Source organism: Somniosus microcephalus, chromosome 11 (assembly GCF_052327205.1).
Source record: "Somniosus microcephalus isolate GS21.2 chromosome 11, FLI_Smic_1.0, whole genome shotgun sequence".
NCBI lineage: Eukaryota > Metazoa > Chordata > Chondrichthyes > Squaliformes > Somniosidae > Somniosus > Somniosus microcephalus.
In genome coordinates, this window is record NC_140997.1 from 185540846 (window position 1) to 185557345 (window position 16500).

A 16500-nucleotide genomic window follows, 5' to 3' on the forward strand; every position below is an offset into this window, starting at 1 on the left:
TGGGAATTCTGCGGCGAGTGTCTCACCTCCTGACTCCCCAAAGCCTTTCCACCATCTACAAGGCACAAGTCAGGAGTGTGATTGAACACTCTCCACTTGCCTGGATGAGTGCAGCTCCAACAACACTCAAGAAGCTCGACACCATTCAGGATAAAGCAGCCCGCTTCATTGGCACTCTATCCACCACCTGCAACATTCACTCCCTCCACCACCGGCGCACTGTGGCTGCAGTGTGTACCATCTACAAGATGCACTGCAGCAACTCGCCAAAGCTCCTTCAACAGCACCTTCCAAACCTGCGACCTCTACCACTTAGAAGGACAAGGGCAGCAGACGCATGGGAACATCACCACCTACAAGTTGCCCTCCAAGCCACACACCATCCTGACTTGGACCTGTATCGCCGTTCCTTCACTGCCGCTGGGCCAAAATCCTGGAACTCCCATCCTAACAGCATTGTGGGTGTACCTACACCATATGGACTGCAGCGGTTCAAGAAGGCGGCTCACCACCATCTTCTCAAGGGCAATTAGGGATGGGCACTAAATGCAGGCCTAGCCAGCGACGCCGACATCCCATCAATGAATAAAAATAAATAAATAAATAACAATTAAAAGAGTACGCAGGAGACAGAGTTCAGTTAACAGTCATCACTTTCCAGAATCTTCTCAACTCAATGCACTCTATTTCCCATAGTGCATTGCACATCCCAACTACGGTAAGCTATGTGGGACAATTCAAATACAACATTCAAAATACACAACATCTCCCCTCTTACATTAGATGTGCCAATAGAACCACAACATTTTTAAAACACAATTAAAACACACTTTTTTAAAACACAATAACCTGGGAGTGAGGGTAAACTTCCTCCAACCATGGCTATACCCATGGGGATTATTCTGCCCCAGATAAAGGGTAAGCCTCTGAACTATAAGTTCAAACGTATAGGGGCCCGCCGCTCTCTGGTAGGATACCGGCGGTCAACCTAGCTCTCCAGTTCATTGTCTCTCACAGGTGACGTCAACACAGGTGTAGGCGGCTGAGGTACCTGTATACAGGTCTCCCTTGCTGATGAGATAGGAGCTGAAGCGGCTGTTTCCTCAGAAGGTGAGCCTCTCAGTGTAGAAGGCGGATGACCCACAGCGTCACCCAATGGCAGATAAACTGCTTTTGGTGGTTCAGTGGGTGTTGCTGCACTTCGTAGAAGCTGATCGGTGTGTCTCTTCCAGACAATGTCCTCGGGTATCTACAGTGTAGGATACTGGACCAGTCTGTGCAATAACAGTAGCAGGAACCCACTTAGGTCCACCACTGTAGTTCCATGCCGACACATGTTCACCTGGACTGAAGATTCTGTCTTTGGAGCGTTGTCCACGTCGCTTGATCTGCTTGTCCTGCTGATACTGTACCACGTCTTTCACCTTTGGCGGTTTCAGCAGGTCGAAGTTGGTTCGTAGCTCTCTCTTGAGCAGTAGAGTGGCAGGTGATGCTTTTGTGGTCGCATGTGGTGTGTTCCTGTAACTCAACAGGAAACTATTCAGGCACTGACGAAGCGTTCCCTGGCCTTGCGATGCCTTTAGAGAGTGTTTCATGGTCTGAATAAACCTCTCAGCTAGACCATTGGTCGCAGGGTGGTATGGTGCAGCACTGATATGTTGTACGCCATTCACCTGCAGGAATGTAGCCATTTCTTGTGACACCCACTGTGGACCGTTGTCTGAGACAAGTTGCATCAGAGATCCAAATCGGCTGAACACCTCACCTAACTTCTCGGCGGTAGTGGACCTCATTATAACAACCTCTGGCCACTTACTGTGCGCGTCAACAGCCACCAGAAACATTCTCTCCTCGAATGGACCTGCAAAGTCTACATGAATGCGGTGCCATGCTTCCTCCGGAAAGTCCCAGGGGTGAAGAGGTGCAAGCTGTGGCACATTACGAACTCTCTGACATGAGGAACAGGTTTGTCCTCAATCTGTCCATCCATACCCGGCCACCAGAAGTAGCTCCTCGCTATTTCTTTCATACGAACCATTCTGCAGTGTCCAGAGTGTAGTTGCTGTAACACTGGTTTCTGTAACCATGGTGGAATAACCACTCTCCTCCCCCACAGCAAACATCCAGACTGCACCGACAGTTTGTTTCTCCTTAAGAGATATGGTTTCAGGTTTGGGTCATCGCTGTCAAGCTTGCCCCTGACGATAATGTCCAGCATTGCAGACAACACCGGATCATTTCTGGTGTTTCGTCGGACCTGTGTCGAAGTAACAGGCGTATTCTCCACCTGCCTAAAATAGCAGATGTCCATGCTACGTGTCATAGGCTTGGTGACAAGCAGCGGCAACCTGGAAAGACTGTCGGCGTGCCGTGCAGGTCAGACTTGCGATATCTAATGTCAAATGTGTGTGCAGACAACAGCAGCGCCCACCTTTGCATTCTGCTCGCAGCAAGTGACGGAATCCCTGTATGTGGCCCGAAGATGGTCGTAAGAGGGCAGTGATCTGTTAGTAGGGTGAACTGTCTCCCGTACAAATATTGGTGAAACTTGCGAACGCCAAAAACGATGCTCAGTGCTTCTCGTTCTATTTGGGCGTAGTTAGTTTCAGCTCTGTTCAAAGTCCTAGATGCGAATGCTATCGGCTTCTCTTCTCCATTTGGCATGATATGAGAAACGACCGCTCCCACACCATATGACGATGCATTGCAAGCTAACTGTATTGCTAATGAAGGGTTAAAATGCGTCAAAGCCTCTGACTTCAGGAGCGTGTCCTTTGCTGTCATGAACGCCTCCTGGCACTTGTTAGTCCATTCCCACTTCTTGTCTTTACATAGCAACCAATGCAGCGGCCTCAGCATCGAGGCTAGGTTCGGTATGAACCGTCCATAGTAGTTCAGTAACCCTAGAAAAGAACGCAGCTGGCTGATATTTTCAGGTGCTGGGACATCCACGATTGCCTTGGTCTTGGACGGTGCCTTGTGAAGGCCTGTGGTATCGATCACATGACCGAGGTACTCAACTGATGCCTGAAAAAAATCGCATTTATCCCTGCGAACTCGTGAGTCCGTAATCCCTCAGTCTCTGTAGCGTTGCGTCCAAGTTACGCAGATGGTCTTGGTCATCACACCCAATAACTAAGATATCATCTAAGTAGCACTGGACTCCAGGCAATCCACTAAGGATCTGGTCCATAGCACATTGGAAAAGCACTGGAGCTGATGTAATTCCGAAAGGAAGTGGACGATACCTAAATAGGCTCTTGTGCATTACAATAGTCAGCATTTCTCGTGACTGTTCATCCACATGCATTTGCAGGTAGGCTTGACAGAGGTCGATTGTGCTAAACTTCTGGCCCCCAGCAAGTCCCGCAAACAAATCATCAATATGGGGGAGCGGATATTGCTCCACTGACAATACAGGGTTAACAGTTACTTTAAAATCTCCACATATCCTAACTCCACCCCTTTTCTTGAGCACTGGTACGATGGGCGTTGCCCATTCACTCACGCTGACTGGTTCTAGTACTCCGCTTTCAACTAGGGCTTCTAAGTCAGCCTCGACTTTTGGTCTGATGGCATAAGGTACGGGTTGTGCCTTCATGAACTTGGGTTTGCTATCCTGCTTAATACGAAGCTTCACAGTAATATCTTTCATGCTACCCAGTTCTCCATTAAAGACTTCTGCATGTTTCTTTAAGATGGCAGGTAAGCCTGGATCATTGTGTGACATCATGTAGACTGATGACCAGTCTAATTTTATTCTCTCCATCCACGAACGTCCCAGCAGGGAGGGGTAGTCTCCTTTAACTACGTAGAGTGGTAACTTCCTAGTTTGTCCATTCAACTGAACTGTGACCTCAGTGATACTTCTTACGGTTACTCCTTCACCGGTATATGTCTTTAACACTATGTTAGCTGGTTGAAGTGGAAGGTGCTTTAATGTCTTTTTGTAGACTGTCTCTGACATAAGAGATACTGCTGCCCGGTATCGATCTGCATTCGCACAGGCTGCCCCTCTAGCAAGGGTGAGACCCAGTAGCCATGCGAATCCCCAGCTACAGTCAGCACGTTCAGTAATAGTTCCTCCTCTGAAGTGTCACTTGCCTCTGTTTTGTCCTGTTCTACAGAGCGGACATGCTTCTTTGTCGTTTGTCTGAATGTTTTTTTTCTTCCTTCCGTCTTTGACGTTTTCTCTATGTCCTTTTTATTTCTGCATGCACGCTGAATATGTCCCTTTTTACCACAGCTGTGGCAATCCATGTCCACACACCAGCATGCAGACGCAAGATGTCCCGTTTTGCCACAACGGAAGCATGGCCCTTGGCTCTCTGTTCTTACTTTGTGCACTTTTTCTGTTGCACCCAACTGTTGAGCTTCCTTAGCTGCCAATTCCATAGAAATACTGATTTCAATGGCCTTTTGTAGAGTCAGATTACTCTCTGTTAATAGTCTCTTCTGTATGACTTCAGTTCTCATACCACACACTAGCCTGTCTCTTATAGTATCATTTAGCACGTCATTAAACTCACAGTGCTCTGATAGTCTTTTTAGTGCAGCTACAAACATGGTCACTGTTTCTCCTTCCTGGTTACGCCTGTGGAACCTAAACCTCTCAGCTATGACTAGGGGTTTGGGTGAAAAATGCCCTTTTAGTATCTCCACAATTTCGCTATATTGTTTAGTCCCTGGTTTATCTGGATGCACTGAAGTACGCAAAAGATTGAAAGTCTTTGGTCCCATCACACTTAACAATGTAGGTACTACTTTGTTCCCTCCAATGTCATTTGCTTGTGTGAAGTATTCAAATTGTTCTGTGTATGAGCTCCATTGTTCAACATTCTCATCAAACGGTCCAATGTTACCAATAATTCCAGCCATTTTCCTTCTCTCAGGCTCCTAATTATCATTCATTAAGGATCCTTCCAATGTTGAACTCAACTAAAATCACTATCAGTTATTTAGTGCTTCAATTCACAGATCGCTTCACAGTTGAATAAATGTCCTTCCCAATTTACTCGCTGCTTTTCCTCCCCTTCCTCAAGTCGTTAGTACTTTATACGTCGTCTCGTCTTCCCGCCATTGCAAGCTCCTTTATCCTCGAGCCAGCCTCACTTTAATTAACTGTCCATGGCAAAAATAACAGTTTTAACACGTAAAACCCGACTATCTTCCGTACAGCAGAGCCACGTAAGTTCAGACGTCCTTGTCGCCACTTTTGTTATATCTCAAAAGTTTAATAACCTTGCTTGTATAACAATTAAAAGAGTACGCAGGAGAGAGTTCAGTTAACAGCCATCACTTTCCAGAATCTTCTCAACTCAATGCACTCTATTTCCCATAGTGCATTGCACATCCCAACTACGGTAATCTATGTGGGACAATTCAAATACAACATTCAAAATACACAACACTAGGCACCATGCTGCTGGAGGTCACTCTGTGTGAGCCACCTCCCTCCAAGCTTTTTGGTACTCGCTGGGCAGAGGTCTCCTGCCACTCTCCGGGTACAGGAGAGATCGCCTGCGCTCCACCGCGGCAACCAGAGCCTCCAAGGCCCCCATGCTGAAACGCTGCGCTCGCTCCCTGGCCCCCTCTATGGTCCTTGGCTGCAGGATTTGGCAACAGGTCTGTCCAGGCCGAGATTCAGGGCTCCGATGCGCATGGTGCGGCTGCATATCAAAATCGACCCTCCCCTTTAAGAGCTGACCGGCACCAGCGTGTCTGTGTGCAATCGCTAACTGACAGCACCTGCGCTGCGCCCGCCCTCTGAGTTAGCGCCTCGCTCCTCCGGCTTAGCGCCTTAAGAGAGTCGTTTAGCGCTGCAATCAGCTCCAGGGGCGAAACAGACCAATTTCGCAGTAGGCGACGATAATTTGCTCCGGGCGCTAAACTTTGCGCCCAGCCGATAATTGCGCCCCAAATGGGGCAATACCGAATTTCTCCCCCTTGTTTTTTAAAATGTAAATTTTTAAAAACTTTTTCTTTGTCTCTTTTTGTTCTCTCTCCCTTAGTCCAATCTTTTTTCCCTGTCTTTATTTCAATTCCTGTACCTGATTTGACATTGAATTCACCCATTCTAACTTGCACTTCCTTCTCAGTCCTGTTAATTTCACAATCTTTCAATCTGATTGGTTAAGGAGATACACAATGACTTTCCCTGTTCACTCAGATCCCAGATGCCCTGTAGAGGGTGCCGCACTGTTTCCATCTCGCACTTACAGCAACTTGCAGCAAAAAATATCAACATTAAACGGGCAAGTCTGACTAATAGTGGGAGCCATTCGTTGCCCTGCCACAGCAAATTTTTGGCCATTATCATCTGTGTGCTTCTATCTTACAGTAATATTCATCCCTTAGCTTTATGCTTTTTTTTAAAGTAGTGCACCTTCTTTCAGATCTCCCATCTGGTCTTCCACGTCTGACAGAAATTGGGCCTCTGGCCTCATTTCAAAAATTTAGGCAAGCTGCTGGCGCCTGGCCTCCACAGGCAGCTCACCCATTTCGGAAGAAATTTTTTGGATCACTTGCCTCACTGGCAGCGACCCTAGGTAAGTGACGGGGGGTGGGGTGAGAGAGGACAGAGGGAGGAGAGGGCACACCTCCTCCTGATTCCACATGATTTAAAACAAAAATGAAAATTTAACTTTTCAGTGGTGGCCGGTTCCTAGGCCGCATCCACGCCAGGAAATCACGAATGGAGCAGGCCTGGCTTGTGCGCCGCTCAGAGCAGACCAATTTCTTATGAGTCCTAAAACATGCATTAGGTCCCTAATTAGCATGTGCAAGATCACTGATGGCGGCCACCTCGGATGCCTGAAAATCGTCCGAGCCAATAAGACAGTGGACATTTTTTGAGGCGTCCTTGAGGCACAGAGCCTAGCCTCGCAAATTTGTAATTTGTGCCCCCATTTTCCATCTGGGAAAAGGTTGCAACTATGATATATTGCCACGGTTCCTGCCTTCTTTGCTTGTGCGGAAGCTGTCGTTCCCTACCAAAATGTGTTTGACTGCTCAATTACTGTGTACATCAACATTTGCAAGGCTTGATCACGGAGTTGAATTTTTCTCTGTTGTCATGTCCTGACATTTTCTTCAACAATTGAACATTCCATAGCTGGATTATCAAGCTTTTTAGCAACTATAATGGTTAACTGGCTTAGTGCTTGATTATTTACATTGAGATTGACTGCTACTTTTTAATTGTAGTTAACAAAATTGCATTCTTACAAACAGTACATTTGATCGCTGTGTGCTATTGTATTACTATTTTTGGGATGGGGGTGTGAAACATTTTTTCTCCATTTTAGTAGGAAAATAGGGTGCCTTAGCTTGCAAAACTGTTTAAATGTCTTCTATATAAGGGGCATCCTGCTGTTGGTCAACATTTCTGTACTATTATTAGGTTGACATGACTTTGAAGTCATAATATACTTTAAATTATATTCTTACACCTCAACTACAACAATTACTATGCCATTTAATAGTATGCTTTAAAATATTGTATATAATTGATAGTATGAGTTAAATTGTGAGCTGTTTTACTAGCTACAACCTGGCAATAATTAACTCTGAGCACTTGATGCCTTTTGCAGCTTTAAAGATAGTTTTTAACATGCATTGTTGATTTTTGCTTAGCTTTCTAATGCAGTTTTTGTTAAGTATAATTATAGAAATGTTTGGAAACAATGTAAAATATTTTACATAACAAATACTCTGAATATTCAAAAACATTTAATCTTATTACAGTACTTTAATGTAAAAAAGATTGTTGCAATTTTTTAAAGACCTAATTAGTTTTAAAAAGCACACACTTGTTTCTACTTTCTTGCTACAATTTGTAATCAATCTGAAATGTTCATTCCTGCACAGCTGTAGAACCTTGCTTTAGCAACTGTCATCTTAACCCTAATCCTGCTAAAAAAAAATAGGAACCCTGTACAGTTAGTGTAACAGATGATGTGACTAGTACTTTAAGGGTTTTAATTGTTTTTGTAATTAAGCTCTATAACTGGGTTCTGTTTTTCAAAAAGCAGGAACTGTGTGCTAAAATGAGTCCCCATGCTGAGTGGATGCAAACCAGATGCCCATTGTCTGTTTGGGTCAATATGCATTCTTGATCTAACAAATAGCAGGAAATTGGGAAAATCTGGCAAAAGTCCATGGTCTAAGATAAACTATTCCCTTCTATGAAAATCTCTGGTAAAAGCACCATTAAAGCAGGAATACTGTGGTTTTTCTCAGTTTGTTTTACTTATACTTTGACAAATCTACTGTAAGTATCTATTTCATCAAATATTCATAAGTCATAGAACTGGTTAATTTTTTACGCTGTTTAAATTAATTGGTGAAGAGCATAGTTTTAAAATTGAACAGCACTGAACATGTCTATTCCAGCACAGCGTCAGTTTTGAAACCTTATAGTCTTTGTGATATCTCACTTGATTCATGCGTTGCAATAGCAAGTCATTTCACATTTGTACTTAGACTAGCTATTTGGTGTTTTGCTAATTGAATTGATTGTTCCTGGCAGCCTGTTTCCCTGACAGCAGAACCAACTTAGCTCTGACAGCTTTAACAACCTGACCAGCCTTAGAGTCCCTGACCTTCCTAGGTTGTGCAACATGTATAGGGCTATAAACCACAAAAGGCACACACGCTAGAATATAAAACTGGCTTGAATGCAGTCAGCTACTGCCAGAGGCTGGTTGCCAAGTATGTGTTTATAGTTAAGTATCCAAGCCTTGCAGCTTGACAGTGATCACTTCAGTAGTTTCCCTACTGCAGTGAGCTTACAAATGGCTATTTTACTTTTCACAGGAAGATCTGTCTTCACTGCAAGTGCCCACGTGAGGAACACATAGTGACAGTGATGCCTTTAGAAATGGAGAAGACTGTGAACAAACTAATGTATGATTTTCAGAGGAACTCCACATCTGATGATGATTCTGGCTGTGCTTTGGAGGAATATGCCTGGGTTCCTCCTGGACTGAAGCCTGAACAGGTAATGCTAACTTTTACCATTTAAATCTTTTCTACTGTACTTAATTTTGTTGATTGCTGTAGGGCTGAAACCTGGTCCTTTTAACTAGTTACAGTATGCAGTGTTCCTACTTTGGTTAGTTTATACAAAATACATTCTGATTTGTATGTAAATTCATACTAATTGAATATCACTTCACAGAAATAAAACTTCACAGTTTCCCTAGTTAGAACAGATCCACTGCAGCCTTGGGTTCCAGACCAGGAAGTATGAGGAAAACTAGTACAGGGGCACAACATCCAAATCCTGCACACTTGAGAAACAATAGTCACCATTACCTCCAACCACTTTCTGGGGATCAACTAAACAAATGTCTAAGAATAAAGTTTAATTTTAAAAAAAGCAATTACTGTGCTTGTACATGCTAGTTATTGTTTGCTATTTTTATTATGGTTATTTTTCTTTGGTATTAATTAGCTAGTCTACACTTAATGGCCAAGATATAAAAGAGGAAACTCATTTTGTGGGAGGGAGAGATCATTTTGAGAGGATAGGAATAGTCTTGTATCAGCTTTTATATCCCCCCTTGGAGAAATGTAATATCTATATTCTAATGGCTAACAAAACTCCCCTCTTTATAGCAATGATGAATGCAACGGCAGTGAATTGCTAGCGTTTACACTGCAGGATTTCCACAGCTCTTCCGCCAACATTATGGCAGACAAGTGGGAGAACCTCTCGGAAATTCACCCCCATGATGTCCTATTCCCTACTAAATAAATGGCCATACTGGTTTTTGAACCCAGTTTGCTATTCTGTTGAGTATGGCATTTTACAGTAAGGGGTTAAAGCTTGCTAAACCATTCTGTAACAAATCAGTAAAAGCAAAGCATTGGGAGTGAGAGTCATAAGAGCATGAGAAAACATCAAGGACAAGAAAAGCTTTTTGGCCCATTCAACCAACAGAATGGCGAGTGGGCTTTAAAAGCCTGTGTAGGGGTATAGCTCAGTTAGTATGGAGAAGAAGATTTTTTTTTTGTTAAAAATGCAAATTTTATGATCTCTCGTGTTTTAACTGAGCAGCCTCACATCAATCTGCATCTTGAATTTCTCTAATATCTTTGATTCAACCTGGTAGATCATTCCAAACATTTATCATCCTTTGAGTAAAGAATTTGTTTCTAAGCTCTGCTTTAATTTACTTTTCACTAATTCCAATTAATGTTGTCTTATTCTACTGACATAACAGACTGAGTTCACCCTATCTACAACAACTTACATTTATAAAGCAGTACTCTCCTAGAGAATAATTCCTCAGAGTGCTTTGTAGAAAAGGTAGACACCAAGCTGGGGAGAAAATGGAATCCTAGCTACATAGAGAGGAGCAAAAGCATGGTAACAGAGGCCATTGGTGAGACGGAAGGATTTTAAAGAGTTCCAGAGGATGGGGCATAGTGGCCAATGGCTGCCAAGAGTGGAGCAGTGGAATAAGAAGTAGCCCAGTAGTAGAAAAGTGGGCGGTGGGCACATAAACGCACTGCTGGAGGAGATCTCAAAAATAGGGTGGAGGCCACGGAAAGATTTGGACACAAACACCAGGATCTGAAAATTAATCCATTGAGCCACACGAAACCAGTGAAGTTTAGCAATGATTGATTTAATATTATGACATTTAATACTTCTTGCACCTCAATGAGGTCTTTACTTAAACACTAGTCTAGGGAGCAGACTGTTGAGCTTTTTCACAATCTTTCCTCATCACTCCCTTACACTTGGATCTCGTTTTTGCAACCTCTCAAATGCAAATATCTCCCGGTTAAAGTATGGTCTGAACAGTGCAATTTAAACACTGCACTCTAACTGTGGCCTAACCCGTATTTATAAAATCCAAAATGCTGTTGCCTTTTTTATATGACTTTATGTACTGGCACTCACACTTGCAAGGAATTAAGTACTTGAACCCCGAGGTTTAGCCATATCTTTCCATTGAATGTTTATTGCCATTCCTTATTTTTCTTCCCAAAATATATTACCTTGCATTATTCATATTAAATTATATCTTGCACTTATCTGCCTAGTCTGCTAACCTATCTGTCTTCCTGAAGTCTTTTACGGTCATTGTTTGCCAGATCCCCTATTTTATGTTGTCAGCAAATTTCAAGATTGTGCCCCCTAAGCCAGAGTCCAAATCAGTTATATATACCAAGAACAAAAAAGGGACCCAGCCCCGAACCCTGCAGTACACCGCTTCCAAACCTTCTTCAGTCCAAGAAATATCCATTCAGCCTTTGTTTCCTGTCCATCAACCAACTTTTTATCCACGCTGCTATATTTCCTCGTACCATAAGCCTAAATTTCTCTAACAAGTCTCTTGTGAGACCCCTTATCGAATGATTTCTGAAAATCCAGATACGCTAAATCTAGTGCATTTCCATTATCTAACCAATTTGTCACCTCTTCAAAACTTCTATTAATTTTGTCAAACACTACTTTCCTTAAAAAAAAAATTTAAAAATCCATGTCGGCTGTCTTTGATACTGTCGGGAACAGTACCATAGTGGTTATGATACTGGACTAGTAATCCAGAGGCCTGGACTAATAATCCAGAGACATGAGTCCACCATGGCAGCTGTGGAATTTAAATTCAGTTAAATAAATAAATCTGGAATAAAAAGCTAGTATCAGTAATGGTGACCATGAAACTACTGAATTGTTGTAAAAACCCATCTGGTTCACTAATGTCCTTTAGGGAAGGAAATCTGCTGTCCTTACCTGGTCTGACCTATATGTGATTCCAGGTCCACAGCAATGTGGTTGACTCTTAAATGGCTGCTATCAAACCACTAGAAAAAAACTATGAGTAAACTATGAGTAAAACCAATGGACCAGCTGGCATCAACCTAGGCAGCAGATTTGGACACGGCAACGGCACACCCTGCAAAGTCCGCCTCGCTAACATCTGGGGACGGGTGCCAAAATTGGGAGAGTTGTCCCACAGACTAGTATAGCCTAACATTGCCATACTCACAGAATCGTACCTTTCAGCCAACTTCTCAGACTCCTCCATCACTATCCCTGGGTCTGTCCTGCCAGTGGGACAGGACAGACCAGAGGTGGTGGCACAGTGGTATACAGTCAGGAAGGAGTGGCCCTGGGAGTCCTCAACATTGACTCCTCATGGCATCAGGTCAAGCATGGGCACAACTTTCCTTAAAGACATAGACAAAGAAACCTCCTGCTGATCACCACCTACTGCTGTCGCTCAGCTGATGAATCAGCTGTAGACAGAACTAAGCGATCCCACAACCAATGGATTAGATCAAAGCTCTACAGTCCTGTCACATCCAGTCGCAAATGGTGGTGGACAATTAAACAACTAACTGGAGGAGGAGGAGGCTGTATGACCATCCCAAGCCTCAATGATGTCGGAGCCTAGCACGTGAGCGCAAAAGACGAGGCTGAAGCAATTGCATCCATCTTCAGCCAAAAATTGCTGAGTGGATGATCCATCTCTGCCTCCTCCTGAGGTCCCCACCATCACAGAAGCCAGTCTTTAGCCAATTCGATTCACTCCACGTGATATCAAGAAACGGCTGAATGCACTGGATACAGCAAAGGCAATGGGCCCCGACAACATGCCGGCTGTAGTGCTGAAGACTTGTGCTCCAGAACTAGCCACGCCTCTAGCCAAGCTATTCCAGGAGCTACAACACTGGCATCTACCCGACAAAGTGGAAAATTGCCCAGGTATGTCCTGTCCACAAAAGCAGGACAAATCTGATCCGGCCAATTACCGCCCCATCAGCCTACTCTCAATCATCAGCAAACCTATTAAGCAACACTTACTCACCAATAACCTGTGCACCATTGTTCAGTTTGGGTTCCGCCAGGAGCACTTGACTCCAGACCTCATTACAGCCGTGGTCCAAACATGATCAAAAGAGCGTAATTCTAAAGGTGAGGTAAGGTGAGAGTGACTGCCCTTGACCTCAAGGCAGCATTTGACCAAGTGTGGCATCAAGGAGCCCTAGTAAAATTTAAGTCAATGGGAATTGTGGGGTGCAGGGGGGGGGGGGGAGGCTCCACTGGCTATAGTTATACCTAGCATAAAGGAAGATTGGTTGTGGTTGTTGGAGGTCAATCATCTCAGCCCCAGGACATCACTGCAGGAGTTCCTCGGGGCAGCATCCTAGGCCCAACCATCTTCAGCTGCTTCATCAATGACCTTCTCTCCATCATAAGGTCAGAAGTGGGGATATTTGCTGATGATTGTACAGTGTTCAGTTCCATTCGCAACTCCTGAGATAATGAAGCAGTCCGTGCAGGCATGCAACATTCAGGCTTGGGCTGATAAGTGGTAAGTAACATTCGTGCCACACAAGTGCCAGACAATGACCTTCTCCAACAAGAGAGAGTCCAGCCAACTCCCCTTGACATTCAACGGGATTCTTTCTCTTCTCTTCTCTTAGGCAGTCCCTCGGAGCTGAGGATGACTTGCTTCCACATTAAAAATGAGCTCGCAGGTGGCTGATTAGTCCAATGCGGGACCTACAGTCTCTGTCACAGGTGGGGCAGACGGTGGTTGAAGGGGCGGGTGGGTGGGGTGCTTGGGTTGACGTGCGCTGCTTGCGCTTGGCTTGCGCTTGCTCCTGGCCATGAGACTCGAGGTGTTCGGCGCCTTCCCGGATGCTTCTCCTCCACTTTGTGCGGTCTTGGGCCAGGGATTCCCAGGTGTCAGTGGGGATGTTGCACTTTTTCAAGGAGGCTTTGAGGGTGTCCTTGAAGCGTTTCCTCTGCCCACCTGGGGCTCTCTTGCCGTGCCGGAGCTCCGAGTAGAGCGCTTGTTTTGGGAGTCTCGAATCGGGCATGCGGACAATGTGACCCGTCCATCGGAGCTGATTGAGCGTGGTCAGAGCTTTGATGCTGGGGATGTTGGCCTGAGCAAGAACACGGACGTTGGTGCGCCTATCCTGCCAATGGATTTGCAGGATCTTGCGGAGGCAGCGTTGGTGGTACCTCTCCAGTGCTTTGAGGTGCCTGCTGTACATGGTCCATGTCTCTGAGGCATACAGCAGGGCAGGTATCACTGCTGCCCTGTAGACCATGAGCTTAGTGCCGGGTTTGAGGTCCTGGTCTTCAAACACTCTCTTCCTCAGGCGACCGAAGGCTGCACTGGCACACTGAAGGCGGTGTTGGACTTCGTCGTCGACGTCTGCCCTTGTTGACAGTAGGCTCCCGAGGTATGGAAAGTTGTCCAAGGCCTTGTTGTGGATTTTGATAATCGGGGGGCAGCACTGTGTGGCGGGGGCAGGTTGGTAGAGGACCTTTGTCTTACAGATGTTTAGTGTAAGGCCCATGCTCTCGTATGCTTCGGTGAAGGTGTTTACGATGGTTTGGGATTACCGTCGCCAAATCCCCCATCAACAACATCCTAGGGGGTCTCGCCATTGACCAGAAACTTAACTGGACCAGCCATATAAATACTGTGGCTATAAGAGCAGGTCAAAGGCTGGGTATTCTGCAGCCAGTGACTCACCTCCTGTCTCCCCAAAGCCTTTCCACCATCTACAAGGCACAAGTCACGAGTGTGATGGAATACTCTCCACCTGCCTGGATGAGTGCAGCTCCAACAACACTCTAGAAGCTCGACACCATCCAGGACAAAGCAGCCCGCTTGATTGGCACCCCATCCACCACCTTAAACATTCACTCCCTCCACCACCGGCGTACTGTGGCTGCAGTGTGTACCATCTACAAGATGCACTGCAGCAACTCGCCAAGGCTCCTTCGGCAGCACCTCCCAAACCCGTGACCTCTTAACACCTAGAAGGACAAGGGCACACCATCACCTCCAAGTTCCCCCCGAAGTCACACACCATCCTGACTTGGCAATATATCGGCCATTCCTTCATCGTCACTGGAATCAAAATCAAGGAACTCCCTCCCTAACAGCACTGTGGGAGTACCTTCACCACACGGACTGCAGCGGTTCAGGAAGGCGGCTCAACACCACCTTCTCAAGGGCAACGCCCACATCCCATGAATACATTTAAAAAAAGAAACCTACATTTCTGAAGTATTGGGTGAGCCATTAGAAAAGGCTGCACTAGTTTTGAAATGATAGCTTACTCTACACTGTGAAGTGAGTCTCTATTTTTGAAGTAAAAACAGAAAATGCTGAAGAAACTCAGCAGGTCAGGCAGCATCTGTGAAGAGAGAAACAGAGTTAACGTTTCAGGTCGATGACCTTTCGCGCTCCACATTTTCCGTTCTGCCCCTATACCTTCCTCCTTTGCACTATTCTTTCCCCCTATCTTTGCCGTCCTACTTCAGCCCTGGTCAACTATTTTCTACATTCTAACCCTCCTTAGCTTGAAAACTGCACTTAGTCTCGACTCTCTGACGAAAGGTCATCGACCTGAAACGTTAACTCTGTTTCTCTCTTCACAGATGCTGCCTGAGCTGCTGAGTTTCTCCAGCATTTTCTGTTTTTATTTCAGATTTCCAGCATCTGCAGTATTTTCTTTTTGTATTAGTGTTCTATTTTTGAAGTACCAGTCGATCTCCTGTGGTGTTGTACACTGTGAGGCTGATTTTAACTTGTCCCAACTGATGCAAACGGGGTGACAATACATTTAAAATGGTGGTGTAGCACTTACCATCCTGATTGCAACTTTGTTGCAGCCGCCGTCGCCATTTTGAAAGGGCCTACCGTTCGGTGTCCGAATCGCCTGCCTGTTTCAGGCAGTAGACCCTTTTCATTATGCAAATTGGAGTCCTATGGCCTACATAGGACCCCGATTGACTTTTTAGGAAAGAACGTGCGTCGTGCATTCACCAATCAGTTCCACAGGCGATAGAGGAGAAGAGGCTCAGCAAAGGTACTTTTGAAATTACTTTTATGTGACCATGAGGAGCAGGAGTCCATAAATATAATCTGGACTGCAGAGGGCCCCAGGTCCCCCACTTCCCCTCCTGCACTTAACTTGCTACCTTCAGGGGCAGCCTAATCATGGCCAGCCTTCTGACAAGCTGCATCGGGCCGCCCCTTCGGCACCCAGCAGCTAGCCAGTTCGATGTAAATGAGGCCAAGGCCTCTAAATCACAGCCGCCTCTTCACCGCTGGGACAGGTGGGCAACTGGTGCACTCCGCCGACTCTCCACCCAAAAGTCAAAATTGACTCTCGCGAGTCGAGACTAAATGCAGTTTTCAAGCTAAGGAGGGTTAGAACGTAGAAAATAGTTGGCCAGGGCTGAAGTCAGACGGCAAAGATAGGGGGAAAGAATAGTGCAAAGGAGGAAGGTATGGGGGCAGAACAGAAAATGTGGAGCGCGTCGGGCTAGGGTAGAGGCTGATGGTAAGGAAAGAGGAAGAGTTAGCGGGTAGAGTATAGTACGAGGCCAGGGAAGGAGAATTAATGATCTGCAGTCGGGTGGGGATTTGCGGTAAAGAGAATTGAAGGGTCACCAAAGCATGTCATCAGGGTTGGAGGCTTAAGCTACACTATCTGAACCAGTGA

At 45.3% G+C, this 16500-nt stretch overlaps 1 protein-coding gene across 3 annotated transcripts in view; it reads left to right on the forward strand.

Annotated features, from left to right (window-relative positions):
* Positions 1–16500, forward strand: part of prickle2b (prickle homolog 2b) — a 273503-nt gene that overhangs the window by 227257 nt on the left and 29746 nt on the right. For all 3 annotated transcript variants that reach the window (XM_086001494.1, XM_086001495.1, XM_086001496.1), the window contains one exon: positions 8818–9001. In XM_086001494.1, coding sequence (XP_085857620.1) covers positions 8818–9001 — 184 coding nt within the window. The remainder of the gene's footprint in view (positions 1–8817; positions 9002–16500) is intronic.